The following is an 18,563-nucleotide window of genomic DNA, read 5'->3' as shown; positions in this document are numbered from 1 at the left end:
CGTGCTATAACTCCGTGCACTTAACCTCCTGCAACAACCGCGTCCCTGTCACAGCTCAGGTGCGTTTAGGACATCTCTTACCGTCAGCTCTTCGGGGGAAAGCACAGGCGCAACAACCGCGTTACCCAGCGCGGCCACGCCAGCTCCACACTTACATCCCTGGGCTTCTCCCGAGCGTCCCCCCGGGGGCCGAGGAGGGCTTCCCAGCCCTGAATTTCCACGCCGGGCCCTCTGGAGGTCAGTGTTTGCCCGTGCTGCGGCGGACCTGTTGCACCCGCGGGCAGCGCCGAGCCGCGCCGAGCCGTGCCGGGTGGCCGCCCGCCGGCTCCCCCCCCCTCAGAGCACGAAGCCCCCCTCGCATTTTCCCGACGAGCCGGGGATGGGGGGGCCTCGGTGGCGGCTCTCCCCGCCCTGACGGCGCCCCCCAGCCCCGCGGTGCCTTCGTGGCCGCCCCCTCCCCGCCCGGGGCGGTGCCGTGCCGTGCCGTGCCGTGCCGGGGGGCGCAGCGCGGCGCAGCGGAGCCCCGCGGAAGATGGCGTACATCCAGGTGGGTGCGGAGCCAAGGTGCTGAGGGGGAGAATCCGGCCTGGAGGGGGTCTGGGAGGGGGCAAAGGGGGGGTCGCCGTGCGCTGTAGGCGCCGTCTGCGAGGCTGGGGCGCAGCGCGCTGGGTGCGCGCAACTTTGGGGGAACTTCTGGGGGCTCCGGGCAAGGAGGGCGAGGGGCTGGCAGCGAGACCCCGGCTTTTCGTGGTGCTCCGGACATCGCAGACAGCCCCGCACTGTCCGTCCGTAGGAGCGGGGTGGCTCCGGCTGCGGGAGACCCCCCCCCGAGGACTGGGAGCCTTGAGCCAGAGAGGGCTGCCGAAGCCCGCAGGAAACCCGGGGGGTGGCGGTGACTTTGGGAGCCCCCCAGCCTGGGCATGGCCCGGTAGAGGCTGGGGAAGAAGGGGGAAAACGAGCGCCCCCGGCTGCGGCCAGCCCGAGCCCCCGGTAAGGCTGGGCTGAATTGGGGCGGTTTTTGTAAAATCCAGAGCGATTTTGTCCCTCTGGCCCTGCAGTTTCCAGCCGCTTGTTTTTCAATCTCTGTGGCTCCGGAGGCTGCACCCCCAATTTTAAGATGAGCAGAGCGTTTCCAGCTGGATGAGACGTCCAGGAGCTGGAGCTCTGTTACAGCCCCCTGCTGTCCCCCGCCATCTGTGACCGTTCCCCCCCTGCCATCCCCCTGTGGAGCCACCCCGGCAGCACCTCTGGGCTGGTGCTCACGGTGGTCACCCCCTTGTCCCCAGGCTGTGGCGTTGGGGTGGTGGGGCTTTGGGGACCTTGTTGTCCCCACACTGCTGTGCTGGGTGCCACAGGAGGGGCACAACACAGCCATCACTGATGGAGACCCCATCCCAGCATCACTGGGGGACACCACCGTGTGCCTTAACCCTGCTCTGAGTGCTGGCTTGGAGCAGATTTCCCTCCCGTGGGTGCTACTGGGGGTGCCGGCCCCCTACTGCCTTCTGTCACATCCTTCTGCAAGCCTCTGCCCTTCCCCAGCGCCCACCTCCTGCCCCACGCCACCCAGGTGGATGCACGCAGCTGCTCCTGTTTGCTTTCCTTTCATGGGTCCCTGCCCTTATACCCTGCATGGCACTGCTGACTTGGCTGCCCGTTTGCACAGTAATGCCTAGCTCTTGTTATTTCTGCTCTCCCCTCTCCTGGCGGAGATTTCGGGGTGGTCACAGAGTCACTGTTATGTTGCCTGTGGCACTTGTGCTCTGTGGCTTGGTGACACACGCGAGCATTCACCCTTAACTGGTGGCCGGTGGTGGCCTCCAGCACGGCTGTGTGACACCAGCCTGCCTCAAGTCCCCACGGGCTGCTCAGAAATACCACCTCTTTTGCACGGCGCGTGCTACGGCGTTTGATTGCGTGGCAGGAATCCAGCAGGTTCATTTTACAGCAATTTAAATATTCTTGTTGCAGCTTCGCTAAACCGCCGCCACTTTGGCTGCGGCACCTTGGCTGCAAGTTCGCATTAATAAGGACTGATGAGCCCTTTAAACCATTCAAGATTTCCTTAACCAGTTGGTCCGCGGGTATCTAATCGCTCTCGTCACATTGCACTGCAGCGTTTTCAGTCTCTAATTTTTGTTGCAAACGAGTTGCAGCCTTCCTGCCAGGCACTGGTTTTGGAGAAGTTTGGAAGGGAGGCTTGTGCTGGAGGGCAGCCCACGGAAGTGATCTTGGATCTGAACTCATCTTAGGCATCCTGGCTTCTTCATAGAAGCCGTCTCTTGTCCATATTGTCCCTGAGCATAGTTTTGTACACATGGATGGGTAGGGAAGAGGAGTTTTGGTTTTGCTGCTTTTTTTTTAAGGACTTCCCTTTTACAGAAGGACAGCCAGCACAATTAAAAAACTCTTAATCATTAGCAAGAGAGACAGGTAGGAAAAGCATTTCAGCAGGCACATGAAATGCTGCTAAATCTCCAGTTGTAACTGAAGCAAGGTGGGTATAATGTTGCAAGGACGGCTTCGTGATTAAAACACTGGCTTGCGCTAATTTCTTCCTTTGCTGTAGATTTTCTCTGTGCCTTCGGGGAAGTGGCTGCAGTGCAAGTGTTCAAGCTGGAGTGCACGACGCAGGCTTTGAGCACTTGACTTCGGGTCTTCTCTCCTCCGAGTCACGTCGGAGGCTGAGGCTGAAGAAGCCTGGCTACCTCGAGTGATGCGTGCACAACGGAGAGGCGCTCCTAGAAATGCTGCCTCTAACGAGCTGCCCTTGAAGCTCTGTTGATAAGGGCAGGATCTGGATAAAAGCCTTTTCCACCGCGGCGTGTAACTGGAACGTTTGGATGCGGTTTGCTGTCGGCTGCAATTAGAGACAGGTTATTAGGAAAAAGCAAAGTGGTCGCACATGATAGCCCTTTAGCAAGGTGGCACTGAGCAGGATTTTCGTGCTTCAGGATGGATTTGGGAGTTTCACTCCTCAGGAAGCAGAGGGAGCTTAGCGGGACAGGGCTGGAAGCAGTAGAAGCCGATGCCTGCCCAGGAGACCTTGCCTCTGCCGAATGTTGACCGTCCTGCCAGAAATAAAAGCCTGTCCCAGTCTGGGGCACACCATGGCAGAACATTTGAAGTTATTTGAGCATTGCTAACCTGTTTTTGTCTCTTTCATTTTGTTCCCCTTTGCTTCATCATGGATGTCTAAAAGGACAGTTGGAACCAATAAATGAGGTGAGTTAATCTGATGATTCACTCTCTGCTCTGTCTCCTCGCTCCATCCTGAGGGGATTGTCTCGTATTTTCTGACTCTTTACTGATGTCCTAGATATAAGTAATGCACCACATTCAGGGCTGGTAATTTTTAATTTATTTTACTTTTTGCAAGGCTCAGATTTTGTTTATGGAAAAACTGTTTTACTGAAGCTTGAAAGATGTTCCTGTGGAGTCTTCTCTGCAGACCTGCATTCTCAAGAGAAATCACATCCTTTTTGCAGTGTGATAGCGCCCTTGTACCAAGTACTTTTGGGGGATATCTGTGGAGAAACGCTCACGTGCTTCATTTCTTCAGCTTCTAATGAACTTTCCAAGTTCCCATACAATTGTAAAGTGATTCCACTCTGGATGGGGACGTGCAGTGCTCTCGCAGCTGTGTGTCCTCCAGGACCACAGAGCGATTCCCTTCACTGGCAGTGGCCTGGTGCTGCTCAGTAAGGCCTCTTACTGCAGAATTGGAGCTGCCATGGGTGGGAGATGGCCTCAGTTTGGGCTTTCTGCTCCACTTGAAGCAAACAGAGCTTTGGAGCGGGAGGAAGGCTGCAGGGATGGTGTGGGCATGGTGCAGTATCTGTCCTCCCTCCGATGGGGCATGTGATGGGTTTGTGAAAGCAGAGGAGCGCTGCTACAGGAAATGCTCCTGGTGCCACCATGGAAACCTCAGAAATGAAATACTTTTTAGGATAAGTAACTTAAAAAAATAATCATTGTAGGTTCTTCATTAAGTTAATCGTCCTAGCAGAGGGGAGGAATGCGGACAGTATGCTTTTGCTAATCCATTTTGGCGGTGAATTTGTTGGACTGTAATGCTGTATGCGAATGGATCATATGAATATTACATGCTGATGTATCTACAGGGATGGAATGTATTCATGTTGCTATGTTAAGCTTTTCAAATTAAATAGACTCTTGCAGAATTAAGTTGGGGCTTTCACTTACCTTCTGGTTTAAATTCCTTTTGTTATATATTTGCCTATCTATTAGTTTGTTGATGTGCGTGGTAGAACGAGCATGATTCCACTCCAGCATGTCATTACGCCATAGTGTTTTGCAAATCACCCTTTTGCCAACCTATGTAATAATACATCGCTACCAGAGGGAAAGTACCTGCCATGAACGCTTATTTTCCTGCCTTGTTATGGCATCCCTGAAGTTGGACTAGTAACTGCACAGCACATGTCTGTTGATATAGAGGGAATAAATATAGTTCTTTATAAATAAATATGTGCTGTTGCAGAAACACAAACATAAATACAGCTGAATGTTATTTCTCAATAGCTATTGATGGGTTGTAATCTTGTACTTTGGTTTCCAATGGCTTCAGGGTCTGCTCGCTAGGATCTCGGATCTCTTGCTGTGCCGGTGGACTTGTAGAAATTGTTGTCAGAAGTGTTTCGACTGTAGCTGTTGTCAAACAAATGAAGATGAAGTTGAAATCCTGGGACCTTTTCCTGCTCAGACTCCAGCCTGGCTGTAAGTTTAGATGCACAATCCCACAGCCCTAACTGAAGGGTAGGGCTGTTCAGCTGCGGTGGGAGAGTTAATACGAAATGGTGAGAGGACTTTCAGAGTTCAGAGGATGCCATACCCTGAGGAAGGGTCTCCTGCTGAGGGTGGGAGCATAGGCTACTCAATGGTAAAAAAAAAACAGCAGTCCCATTAGCTCAAATAATAATGGGAATCTGGAGAACACTTTCTGCTAGGTAAAACAGGAGTTAGCTTGTAAGCTAGCATAGCAAGCTGATTGTTGGGTTGGCATCTAAAGATACTTTTCTTCCGAAGTCCTACTTCCTTTGCACATGCTCAGCCTTTGGAGCACTTTAGCTTAGTTGAAATGCTGATGAGGTTGTTACAGAAAATTTTCTTGTTTTGGCATTAAGATGGTCATAACCTAGGAAGAGGAAAGGAATACCTCCTACGTGTTCTAAGGGGAAATCCATCTGACGGTTCATTTAGCAAGACCTGATCTCTTACGTCACCTTAGTACTTTTCAAGATTTCCTCTTGAATCAGTAAAGAACAAGAGTGACAACTTTTGGCTTTACCTGGTGCTTTGAAGAAAGGCAGTGATGTCTTCCCCATTTTACACCCTCTCCTTGGGGAATCACAGAGGTGGCTGTGGAGGCATTAGTGAAACCAGGAAGAAAATAGAGGTCTCCTGGATTTTAGTGCTGGCTCTGTCTGCTGGGCCGGGCTGTCTTCTGTGAGGGCAGAGAACTTGATGGAGATGGCTAAACCTCACTGTGTCCAGAAACTAGGGCACAGGAGTTGCCTGTTTAGCACATCACACGCTGCTGAGATGTTGTGCCTGGGCACTAAGGCCCTCGGTTAATTTCACCCACTGTTAGGTCTGGAAGGTCTGCGTGCTGTGGCTGCACGAAATAAGTTGTCTCATGTTTAAATCACAGTCTTGTCTCTATACCTTCTTGAATCATGGTAGAATAGGATGGTAATTAATACTGAAGCAATAAAAATAGAAATGTTCGAGATGTGTTAGAGTGGTTTTTAAATTTGGAGCAGCATATTTAAGAGTCTGATATATGCCCAGAAATGGATTCACCTGCAATTAGTGGGAAATGGAAGCAAAATCAATGCTAAATAGGAAAGCATTTGGGCACAAGAGAACACAGTGATGAGGTAGCAGTATTGGACGTAGAAAGATTGCTGCAGAAACAATTACATACCTGGGAACAAGCAGCCAGGCTTGGTGCGAGAGGGTGCTTCAGAGCTGTGCTGGGGAGCAGAAGGGATACAACGGGCAGGTGGGGGGTGACTGGCCCCATGGGTTTGGGCTGCTGGCTCCTCTGTCTGCCTCCAGGGCACTGTCAGCATGGAGGCTCTGCTCCTCTTGTGGCCTTAAAACTCAGGCATGTGGTGATTTTGTGGATGAGCTGGACTTTGCTGCTGGCTGAAAACACGGTGACCTTTGGACTCACAAAATGCTGTCTCCAGCCTGTATTATTTTCCCCCAGTCCATCTGAAAGCCTCGGTGGTTAGTTTCTTACAGTGACCAAAAGCAGAAGGCAGCACACTTAGGAAAAAAAAAGCCCAGTTCTTCAGCCACATCATGCTTCATGCTGCACTTACTGATGGACTTAGGAGCCCCCAGCCTGGGTCATGTCCCAGGGCTGTGCCTTTAGTGTCACATCTCTCTTTCCTTCCAGCTTCAGGCAGCCTGGTACAATTAGGGCTTCTCTTTTCTGCTGTAGCAATGAGAGGAGGCAAGTTTCCAAAGCTAGTGCCTGGGAAGGGCAGGCAGGAACCAAGTAATTGTGCTTGGAGTGGAGGCATGGATGCTGTCGTGCCTTAGGATGACGGAATCACCATCTCCTCTGGTACTACTATAAATCTTGTGATCTCTAAGCGTGGCTGTTGACACACATTGTTGTAGGGCTCTGCTTGCTGAAGAAGGCTGCTGGATCCTGCTCCCCAGCAGGGATGGACCCCAGGGGCTGCCAGGAAGGATGGTGATGCTTTAAGCTTCTGGGGTGACCTTGTTGGAAAGCAGTGAGGCAGCCCCAACTGGCTGGAGTGAGGAGGTGAGGAAGGAGCTGAAGAGATGCAACTGAGAGGAAAGGGATGAAGGTGAACTGTAGAGAAGCAAGGGTCTGGAAAATGAAGAGGAAGGGAGAGTAAAAGGCAAGAGACAGAAGTGATGTATTTTGTTCGCAGATCAATAGGAGGGCTGCGCTGTTTGTGCATGTGGATTTAAGGTGGAAATGATGCTGTGCAGCCTCAGCTGGCTTACAGCTCTCAAGTTGAAGGTTTTTACTTTCATTTTGTTAATCTTACACTTTTCAATCTCCTTATGCATTTTTGGAGGTAGGAGACAATATCTGGGGTTAGATGTGTGAGCAGAGCAGGGGTTGGGAATTGGTCTCAGCATAACGTGTTTAATGGGTGTGTTTTTAAAGTGCTCAGACATCCGTGTATGCTAATTGATACACACACACTTTTTTTTTATTTGTTTTTTAAAGAAGGCTTCTAGATTCAATGGAAACCTCTCAAATGGAAGGTGGATTTGATAACACTTCTGCATTTAGATACATGCATTGAATTTGGGAACAAATCAATTTATTGTATTCCTTGCTCACAGCCTGCAAGTGTTTTACAACCAGATCCAGGCTTTCTGCTGAGATCTTTCACTGTTGCCACTTCTTCATGCACCCAGGATGCAGATACATAGTGCAGTGTGTTCCTTCCCTACTTCCCCACTCAGTCCCTAGGGAAGAACTAATTTTATGGTCTTCATTTGCCTACTTAGCAAACACCTGAATGCCCATGCTTGATAGCTTGTCCTTTGTGTTTTGCCAAAGGTTTTCTCTTTGGCAGCTGTGAGACACCTGATGTCCTGGAAATTCAGGAGGGAACTCTAAAGCTGCAAGCTGAAATCTTTTCTCTTGGGAGGCTGTTTATTTTTCTCACTTCCTGAATTTTTTATAGTAGCCTCCAGTAGCAACTTAATAAATAAATAAATAAATAAAATCTTACTGAATTGAGGCTAATTGTATTGACCTGAATGCATGGTAGCTGCTGCTGCTTATTTCACGAGTGCTTGCATCCCAGTCCTGGCAAAAATGGGCTGGGAAGGAGGGTGTTTGTCAGCACTGCCTGTTATGGAGTATTCTCCCTAAAAACCCAAAGATAAATGCTGCACACTCTGTGAGATTAAATTGAAATCAGAACGCGACTCCTCTTCCCAAAGGCTCTGATTAAACAGAAACAGAGCTGCTTTAACCAGAGCCAAAGTTTATTTGAGGAAAAATTATTGTGGCTCAGTAGCAATTTCCTTACTAAAGGTCATCTGTACGTTATTAACTCACTATTACGTTTACCCGTTGTAGAACATCTTTAATGCCTCTCTTCCTGATTCCCTTTTCACCCTGCCTTCTCCTCATTTTGTGCATTTGCTTCTCAAACACAAAGATGTCCAAATGCTACATATGATTGTGCAGACCTGCATTTGGGCATGAAAAAGCTATTTGTGTTCCTAGTGCTGGTTGTATGTCAAACTGCATGGTTTGGATTGCCTTTAATGGGCTGCGGGATTGTGCAAATACTGCATGCCCTCTTTAATATAGGGTTTTGTTTTGATTCCTAGATTTGATTTGACGTGATTTATTTTTTGATGTGGATGAGTTGTGTGAGTCTGGGTTGGTGCATATTTGCATGTACGCTAGATCCTGACGGGAATTTTGTGAATTTTAGTAAGAAATTCTAGTTTAAGTCTATTTTGTATTCAGGGGGGCTTTTCTATGAGTTTCCAACTTTTTTTTTTCATTTTTTTTCCAGAACATTTTTATTGCTCTAGTTCAGTCATTGATTGCTAGAGCAAATGATTCAACATACTTCATTTATACCCAACCTGGCCATGAACATAGGATGAGTGAATCAGAAGCAAGGCTTAAGCAGTGTTCCCCTTGCTTTGCTCATTTCACGCTGATGCTTTCCTCGTGATCTGCTGCTATTTTTCTGAGTACTCTGTCTCATGGATTAGTTTAGCATGATGGTTTACATGTCTCATACCATCGCTTGATTTCATTTCCACCTGCAGATTTCTAGCAGTGGCTCGCCTCAGAAGGTGCAGCTGGGTTACTGCTGGCTCTTGCTCTTCCATACAAAGCTGGGAGGCCCTGGCCAGTGGTGCAAACCACCGCAGCTGTGAGAAGTTGAGATGTTTAACTGAACTGCTCTAATAGATGAAAACTAAGCTGAGATAGGAATTTTATGCAGGCTTCTTTATGATCCCAGTCTCCTACTGAGTCTTCTCAAGGATGCTACAGCTCTCACTGACATTTACTTTGTTAGTGAGATCCTGCTGACTTCCCTCTGTCCCTTTCCTCCCTCACCAAGACCACTGGGCAGTAAAATTCCTGTCTTTTGAGAGTCACCTCTGGTTTATGGAACCAGTTACTTAAAAAGATGTCAATAGATAGCTGTTAATTAATCCTACTTACTGAGTTTTGAAACCTTAGTGTTGTATTGCAAAGTAATATTTTACTCAGAGAGGGATTCAGGTGTCTGAGCATGGTGGCTCCCATGCTAGTTATTTCCTGGTGATGGCCATGCTTCCAAAGGGTGGCTCTGGATTTACAGCAATAAGCTCATGTTATGAGGGCTTTTTTTTTTTGCTTTTTTTTTTTTTTCCTCAAAGCTGAATTTACTATTGCTGATTGAGGTCCAAATCACACATGCCTCTGTAGCCTGTGTCACACGCTGGTGCTGATATGCTCTTGTTTGAAAGGCAAGCAGAAAGATAAAGCATCTCCCTTTTACATAGGCATGAAGTCAGTTGCTCAGCCTTTTGCTTGCCAAATAGATATGAAGGAGATACCCTGTGGCACCCAGGGATGTGCACACAAGATTAGACACAGAATATCTGAATACATTTTTATTCTGTATATTGTCCTTTTACTGGGCTGAATCACCTAAAGGTCTCTCGTTATAACAGGATAAGCAGCCAAAATGAGGACAAAGATGGAGACTCTGATAATACAATCAGTGAACTGCCTCCCACTCTTCAGGATGTTTCCCCTGACAGAAGGCGGTCGTCTTCAGATGCATCACGGTCCACTTACAGCCTCACCAGGCGGATTTCAAGTAAGGTCGTCCTTCCAACATTAATGTAATTCTTGTGGGGAAAAAAATAAAAATCAGAGTGTATTGCCTGCTCTTTCATCTCTTAGACAGGGAATCAAGTAGAGTTGAAGGTATGTTGATTAAAATCTTATCCTGCTCAACAGGAGCACAGTGGAAGGGGTCAGCCCTGTTTTTTTGCTGAAGCATGTGCGTGGTGAAAATGGACAAGGTGAAAAAATCGTAGTTGAGGTTGCACTGCAGCATTACTAAGGGTACTGTTAATTGTTTGCAAATGTAATGGTGAAAAGTCCCACTTAGCAATGTTTGCTGTGTGAGGCATTGCATAGATGCAGAATAGCTGAACTCAAAGAGCCACAATGTGACTTGGGTCTGTAATGAACTGAGTTTCTAATAATCATTTTTGTGCATTTTTCTCATTTAGGTTTAGAGTCGAGGAGGCCAAGTTCTCCATTAATTGACATTAAACCTATTGAGTTTGGAATAATAGGAGCCAAGAAAGAAATAGTTCAGCCAACTATCCTGCGGAAAACCTATAGCCCAGATGACTATTTTAGAAAATTTGAACCAAGACTGTACTCTCTTGACTCGAATAGCGATGATATGGACTCCTTGACAGATGAGGAAATCTTATCAAAGTACCAGCTGGGCATGCTGCACTTCAGCACTCAGTATGACCTGTTGCATAATTACCTAATAGTGCGAGTCATTGAGGCTAAGGACCTGCCTCCCCCGATTTCATATGATGGCTCCAGGCAAGATATGGCTCACTCCAACCCCTACGTGAAGATCTGCCTGCTTCCAGACCAGAAGAACTCCAAACAGACCGGAGTTAAGCGCAAAACTCAGAACCCGGTGTTTGAAGAGAGGTACACATTTGAAATCCCATTTTTAGAAGCCCAGAGAAGAACTCTGCTTTTAACCGTAGTGGATTTTGACAAATTCTCACGCCACTGTGTTATTGGCAAAGTGTCAATGCCCTTGAGTGATGTAGACCTTGTGAAAGGCGGTCACTGGTGGAAAGCCCTTGTTCCTAGTTCTCAGGTAACAGAATTTATCAGATTATTGCCACGTTTTTTCTCACTTTTTTTTTTTTTTGTGTGTGTGTATATATAGTTCCTTTGCTTGTTGGCAGTTGATACTCTTTCTGATTAGTCATCATCATCTTGTTAATACAGCATCTGCTGGGTTGAAATAACGTTGGGTCTGTAGCTGCCCTTGTAGCTGTTTTGCGGTGAGGTAGAGGAGCTGCCTTCTTTCATATTCAGGGGAGGTGGAATGACAGAAGATCTATGTCAACTCTAATGAGAACAAATCAAACCTGCTTTGGAAATCTGCATCTTGTGGAAGATCTTTCTTGTCACTGCAGTGACCTGCATCTCTTCCCAGATGCTGCAGTGACACTGTCTCAGCTGGGTCACTCCTGTGGTTGTACACATGGAGAACCACTGGCACCAGTTCAGTAATGATCTGATGCAAAGAAGGTATATGGAAGACAAATCTATCCCAGAGTAAAAAATTGCAAGATAATTTTATTTGTGTTGTGTCCCTGAAGGAAATTAAACTTGCCGCAGATTATATCTGATGTACATGGCCTGCTGCATGCTTGCAGGTTTGGGTCTGCAGTTTGGTCTGGGTGGGATGGGAGAAGGGTGCAGAGGGTCCTCTCAGGAGAGGGCCCTGGGCAGTGCCACCTCCTCTGCAGCAAGGGAAGGAGCTCTGAGGTCTGAGCTTTGCAACCAGGACCTGCCCTTAGCTACCAGATTTGCTTTTAGCACCATCACCTGCAGTGACCAAGTAAAAAGCTAAGCCAAGAGCTAGGCATGGGTGTCCTACCTGTTTGTGCTAAGGAAGGGAGTATTGCTGAAGGTTGGTCTAACACGGTTGCCGCTGTCTGTGTGTCACCAGCTGTGGGAGTGCATTTTCTAGGCCTTAGAGCCTTTGCTGAATCAAAAACCTCATGTGAACAGGGACAGTTCACAGTTCCCTTGATTTTTGTGTGTCCACAAAAGGGTGTCATAGCCACAAGTGTTGGATGAGATGAACAAGAAATTATTGACCTTGCCTCTGGTTTATGTTGGGTCTGAGAGGGTGATTTGGAGTGGGAACTTGTCATCAGGTGCTGGTGGGAAGAAAAGCCAGCCAGGCAGTGTTTGTGTGCAATCAGTGAGGTCTCTGCCCAGCTCTGGGTGCACAGCAACTGGAGAGAGCTTTGTGTTTCCTCAGAGCTCAGGGAGAGGAAAAGCAAGACCCTGATAACTGGAGGAGAGCTGGCTGGATTTGCTGGAATAGAAACAGTAGCATTATGGGATTAGCCAGGACATTTTTTTCATGCAAAAAGGAAAAATCTGAAAATTGAGTGCCAGTGAAAACTGTGGGCTCCTTGGTGTCTGTGCTGGGGTCTGCTTTGCATGATGGTTGGAGAGGCAGGGGCAAACGTGCATAAGGAAAATAAACAAGAACAGATATTCTTGGGCTCCCCTCACCACCTTTTTTCCCAAATGTTTATTCATGAATACACATGATTATTTTTTTCTTTTTGGTATTGGTGGTTCATCATGGGCTCAGCATTGATATATCTGAGGACAGAGGTCTCTTTGCATTCCTCTTATCCTCTCGTGACTCATGCCATGCAGCCTTGCTTTTTTTTTTTTTTCTTTGCCTTTGCATGACAAACACGTCTCTGCATTCTGCATCTCTTTATTAGTAACCTGGAGTCACCGCACAGCTAATGCCTACCCTGGTTCGCCAAGACCATCTCAGCCTTCACGTGCCTGGCCTGGAGCCAGCCCTTCCTCCGGCCTCTCCAAAGTTTCACTGAAAAGCTGCTGCTGCTTTCAGCAGTGCTGGCTGCTCCAGCAGGATTTCAGCTAAATTATTTATGCAGGAATTGGCATTTTGATTTTTGTAAAATTAACGAGAAAAATAAAACTCACTGTGAATGAACAGGCTTAACCTTACAAGACTTTTTCCATAAGATAGCAAGCAGATCAAGTCAAATCTTAATTTAACCAAAAAATCCTTTGCACCTTAGTCAGTTAAGTGCCTTGTTTTGTGGCTTTAGTTAAGTGTCTTCTCATATTTCCTTGTTCTTTCTGGCTGGGCACTATCTAACTGGCAGACTGCAAAGAGAATAGCAGTGCTTGTACCAGGACATCCAGCGAGGATGTTTTGTATCATTTTTCCATGTTTTCTCACTGATAAGGTTTTAAAGCTCATTGACTAGAGTTCATTTTCTGCTTGTGGAGATTAAAGATAAAAGCATTGATCAAAGGGTTAAAATAAATCTTGGAAGCAGTAAAACAATAAAGCTTATTACTTTGAAAGTCTGCATTTTAATGCCTTTCAATAACAGTAATGCTTAGGCTAGAAATTTGTAATTTTTGTTTGCCAATTGAAAGATTCTGCCTTTGATATGATAGATTTGACATGCTGACTTTTTTTTTTTTTTTAATACTTCTCTTTGTTTTGCTTGGTTGGTTGTGGAGCAGCCTTTATTCACTTCATGTTGGTTGAACCTGGGGCTGCCCAAGTGCGTTCTGTGTAGTGAGATCAGGATAGACTGGGACAGAACAACCCACCAGTGCTGGTACTTTCTTTTACAGAAGGTATCGTGGGCTTCCTGAGAGCCAGACAGAGCCGCCGTGGTGCTGCCCTGATGATTAGGTGATGAAAACTTTCCGGGCTGGGCTGGCTTGCCCGGGGCTGTGAGGCTGAGCAGCAGCTGGCAGCAGCTCTGCCACCAGTGATGGAGCCCGCATGGAAGAAAGCTCTGCAACAGGTGCTTGTAAAACCAGCCACAGAGGGAGAGAAAGACAGACAGGCGTAGATAAGAAATGTAAAGATGGAAGACAGGAAATATGTGGTGGTTTTTCTTTTTTTCTAACTGGCATTTATAGACTGAAGCGTGGTGAGATGGAGGGAAGTGAATCCAGGCAGCAGGAGCTGAGGAGAAGGGTTTTGATTCATCCTGATGGGGTGGGACAGGACAGGGTTTGCAGAAGAGCAGGGAAAGCATCCTAAATGGGCTCAGCTAAGATAACCATCTGCTTTGCTACCTGGAAACCATTGCCAAGGTACGTGCTGATAGGACAGGTGCTGAGCCCTGGTCCCACCCTCACTGTGAGCCCCATCAAGCCCAGAGGTGGGGCTGTGCCTCAGCACAGGACCATGAATGGGTGCCAGCAGTGCACTGAGGCATGGTCCAGCTCCTGCAGCAGTAACTCCACAGTAACACTGGGGTTGTACCGGGATAAGCTGCTGCAAGCTGTGTGTTGGGGTGTGCAGCTCCTGGGTGGGCACAGGCACGGTGTGTTTGGTGCCAGAACATCTCCATTACCCCCTCACAGAGTTGCTTGTTAACAGACAGCCTGAAAGTTACCTTGGGTCTAGCCAGTCGGATGAACCAGGCTGCTCATCGTACCAGGATGCATACAGTTGTTATACCAGAAGCCTGTCGAGTCAGCAGAGAAGCTGAATATGGGCGAGCAGTGTGCTGTCCTCTGGAGGAACCAGGGCAAGGAGATAACACAATGCTAAACATCAGGTGAAAGACTGTGCCTGTACAGAAGCACGTTTTTTGGTTTGGAAAGTGTGTACAGAATTTGGTGGGATTGTGTTCAAAACGGAGGCACAGGTGAGCTGCTGCCCAGTATATGATCAGGGCCAACAAATATGCAGAAGGTCTGACTCCTTGTAGGAAATGTCAGTGCAGGTACTGCCAAATTCGTTATCCCTAGTAGTTCTGGATGACTTTTTTTTTTTTTTTTTTTTTTTTTTTTTCCTCTCTAGGATAATTAGAGTGTTTCTAAAGTGCAGTAGATGCTCATGGAGGAGCACTGAGTCCAGTCCCCATAGGAACGCTCTGCGCTCCTTAAATATCCCCTTAAATGTGTGTGGCTTTGCTTAATTACCATGAATGAAGTTGGCAGCCCTTGCCGTGGCTGTGCTCAGATTCACACATTTCTCTGTTAAGATTAATTCCAAAACACATGTTCAGGACCCCAAGTTTTATTGACATATGATTCATTTCTCTTTTGGCAGATTTGAGTAGGCAGGAATAAACGTTTTAGACCAGCAGTAATGAGAGCTTGGAGATCATTCTGCAAAAGAAAAAAACTTGCGTGGTCGTAGTCGGGGAAAATAGCACAAAGATTCCTTCTCCCCTCAAATTAAGCCATTTCTATAATAGAGGGGATAAGTGTTGGACTTGCTTTTTTAACTTCATACTATGAGAGCAGTAGAGTGACAGTCTTTTAAGGAGCTGTCATCTTTGTCCATTCAAAACAGCATGTGCTGCACAAATAGCTCTCCTGTGGCAGGGCTCTACAGTTTTTGATTCCCATCTCAGGGATAAGCCTACGGCAGGCATTGTACTGTTGTTCTTACCATGCCTTGCCTGGGAAGGAAAAGCAAGAAGAGAATTTGAAATTCAGGTAATGATTCACTTTGGGGCAGTTCTTTTGCACATTACCTTGAATTGTGGCGTACAGGCAGGTGGCCCTGGCACGCCGCTTGGAGCCCTGCAGTTGTGCCTGCACCGGGTTTGTTCCTGGCACCGACACTCCTGGGCTTGTCCACTGCAGTCTGAGAAGGAGCCATCCTTGGGAACATGTTTTGCGCTTGGTAGCATGGGGTATTATTAAAAAAACCTGCCAGCACACATCTCTCATACAGGCATAGGACAGATGGAAAGGTATCCAGAGACTTTGTTTAGAGAGCCTTGGCACAGCATTTGGTTCACCCTCGTGTGTGTTGGTGTGGAAGGGGGCTCCATGCTGGTAAAACAGAGTTGGAGGAAATCAAATATGGAAGTGAGCATTGTCAGGGCTTTTTCTGTTTTTCGTTGTATCTTTTCTCTATTTTTTTTCCTGGGAAAAAAAAATCGAGCTGTGTTTTTTGGTTGGTTGGTTTCCTCCCTTTTTTCAGTCTTTAAAGCTCTAGCACTGGGAAGTTTTTCTTTCTGAACATTTTCTCTTTTTGCCCTTATCTGTCTCTTCTGCTTCCAGCTGTCACCTCAGCCACCTCCTCCCTTCACCCATGTGTCGTTCACTCCTTGCCCTTTCTGCAGAGGACTGCGATGCTGCAGGAATTATTTTGTTGAGGAGGAGCCCAGAGGAGGTGCTGGTGCTCTCTGGAGGAAGCCTTCCATCTCGTGCCTGGAGGCTTTTTCATGAGAGAGGCAAATCAGAGATACCTCCTCTTGCAGTTGCTGGTGGGAACAAGTGGCAGGTGGCCGTTCTGCTCCTGTTTCAGGTTCCCAGATGGATCCTTGCTTTATGGCTGAAACGTCAGGGCTGTTTGACTTGTACAGCCTAGGGATCTGGATCAGAAACAGTCCTTCCTCCAGGTACTCGTCCCTGCCCTGTGGGCAGTTCCCCTCTCACTGCCTCCCCATGTGAGGTGAAAATGAGAAGCTGCTTCTCCTCGCTGGTGTCATTATAGAGGATGTTGGTGGGTCTGGCAAAGAGGCAGAGCTGGGGGAACTGCTGCAGCCACAGCATCGCTGCAGGTGCCATGCAGAGAGCAAAAGCCTGCTAACCTCCCTTACCCCAAGGTGTGTGTTTGTAGAAGCAGGACTCGTGCCACGGCTCCTGTGAACACGCTGTTTGTGAGCTGCTTTTGTCCTGTTGCCAGAAAGCTCAAAAATATCAGAGAACCTCGAGATGGGCAGTATCTCCTGGGAGGGTGGGTGGGAATAAATGGTTTCCTTGTGGCCACGTGAATTTGCAAAGACTTCAGAAAGGATTTTGTGACTCTCTTCATCATGTATCTACTCAGCCTCTGTTACATAGGTAACATTCTTCTCCATTGGGGTGTGTGTGTGTATATCTATATATCTATCTATATGTGTATATATGTGTGTGTGTGTATATTTCAAGTTCTGGTCCTTAATAGCCCAGCCTTCCAGAAATGATCGCTGTGTGTCACGGGATGCTGTAGAGAGCCTGTTAGAGCAAACTGTTCTAAGCCATCAGTTTTCTGCTGTGCCTGGAGGTATCATCACAGATAACCTTGAGGAGGAAAATCAATCTGAAACTTCATTAGGAGCGTTGCATAGATGTCTGTGCTGATGTAATGTGCTCTGGTTCCCATCGGGAACTGGGGAGAGTTTTTAGCTGCAGGATTTTGCTGGTGTTGTAGCAGTATGAAACGAACAGCTCAGGGGGGCTGCGAGTAAGGAATTGCCCAGATCCAAACAAGATGTGCAAGTGGCATTAATTAAAAACTCTCTTTCCCTTGGGACAGCTTTGTTGTGTTTCAGAGAGGACAGAAGAGGAAAAAAAATATATCCTTTGTGTGTTTGGTTCATCCCAAGTAGTAAGGGTAGAAGGTTCTGGATCAAGGCAAGCCCAAGGCTGGCTGTGAAATAGGCTGTGGAGGGGAACAGCCAGAAGTGAAATGTAAATGAGAGCTTCAGGAGAGTCTCAGACATCTAGGCTTGTGTCACTTAGGCACCTAATCAAACAGGAAATTGCTTTCCCAGGGTCATCTGGGATCTCAGCACAAATCAGCACGTCATCAGCATAATAATGGTAACTCAACCATGCCTTTGCGCAGCCGTGCCTGAGGGGCACCTCTGCACATTGTGTTCTGTGAACATCTTGTGTTCACATAGGCAAAGCCAGCAGCGTTTCAGTTTTCCGATGCAAAGATGGAGGAAAAGGAAAATTCAGAAGCTTCTGTCCCCTGCCATGACCAATGTGCTGGTGACACGTCTTGTGCTTAAGCTCGCATCCCTCTCTTCTGCGCTCAGCTGAAACACAGGGGTGAGATTTGGGGAGGCTTTGGTGTGCCACAGAACAACAGCCATGCTGCTGTGCCTGGAGTCTCTCCAGGAAGACATGTCTTGATGTTGTTCTTGCTGATAAAAATACCTATAGACAGCATGGTGGCCACGGGGGGCAGTGGTTACGGCAGCGCAGTGTGGATGCCCAAGCTCAGCAGGTCCGTGTGCTGGAGGAGCACCCTGGCCAGCCCTGCGGGCCCCACCAGCCCCATGGAACCTCTGCATCCATCCCTGAGCTGGGTCTCCTGCCTGTCCCGTAATGAGAAGGGTCCTTTTTGTCCATCGTATGGTGAACTCCAGAAGCTCCCCAGTTATGTCTGTTCTGCCCGCTGAGCACCGAGTCCGTTAACAGCTCCTCTGCCTACATCCCCATTTTCCTGTCCGACACAGAGCGTGCCATCAGTGTGTGTTATTAGTGAGGCTGTCACGTCAGCAAAGGCACACCTGCTGTGAGCTTGCTGGGGAAAGAGCAGGGAGCAAAAACCTGAGGAGGTGCACCTTGGGTCTGGGGCTTCTTGGAGCACCCAGTTGGGTCCTTGCCTGTTGCTTAATGATGACTGCAAACAAGAAGTGGCCAAACAGCAGGGGAAGGCTGCTGAGCATGGTCGGGCATCGCAGGGTAGAGGTGCTCATCTGATGTTCTGGGGAGAAACGCATGGTAGCTACCACCCGTGGATGTTTTCCTGAGTGCTTGGTGTCCCCTTGGCCACTGTGGCAGGATTTGAGATGTGTTTCCTAGATCATTGCAGCTAAAGTAGAAATAATGTGTTTATAGGATCAGAGGCAGTTCACTGCTCGAGTTAAGTGCTTTTAAAGGCCTGAGTCACTCATACTGTAAGCTATTCGGGGAGCTGGGTTTCCTTCTGAAAGCACCTTTTGTTATCACTGGGAACACTTTTGTTGTTCCGCCT

General features: G+C 47.8%; 1 protein-coding gene across 1 annotated transcript in view; it reads left to right on the top strand.

Moving 5' to 3' along the window:
• Positions 1-532: 532 nt before the first annotated feature.
• The window catches only part of SYT17 (synaptotagmin 17), a gene marked incomplete at both ends in the record, with an annotated part of 35,093 nt that continues 17,062 nt past the window's right edge, over positions 533-18,563 (top strand). The window contains 5 exons of the mRNA XM_084296264.1: positions 533-547; positions 3,208-3,225; positions 4,592-4,740; positions 9,718-9,866; positions 10,288-10,907. Coding sequence (XP_084152390.1) covers positions 533-547; positions 3,208-3,225; positions 4,592-4,740; positions 9,718-9,866; positions 10,288-10,907 — 951 coding nt within the window. The remainder of the gene's footprint in view (positions 548-3,207; positions 3,226-4,591; positions 4,741-9,717; positions 9,867-10,287; positions 10,908-18,563) is intronic.

This window comes from Netta rufina (assembly GCF_964035555.1).
Source record: "Netta rufina genome assembly, chromosome: 15".
In the NCBI taxonomy this organism is placed as follows: domain Eukaryota; kingdom Metazoa; phylum Chordata; class Aves; order Anseriformes; family Anatidae; genus Netta; species Netta rufina.
Note: the sequence above shows the minus strand (reverse complement) of the source record. Positions and strands in the feature narration are given on the sequence as shown.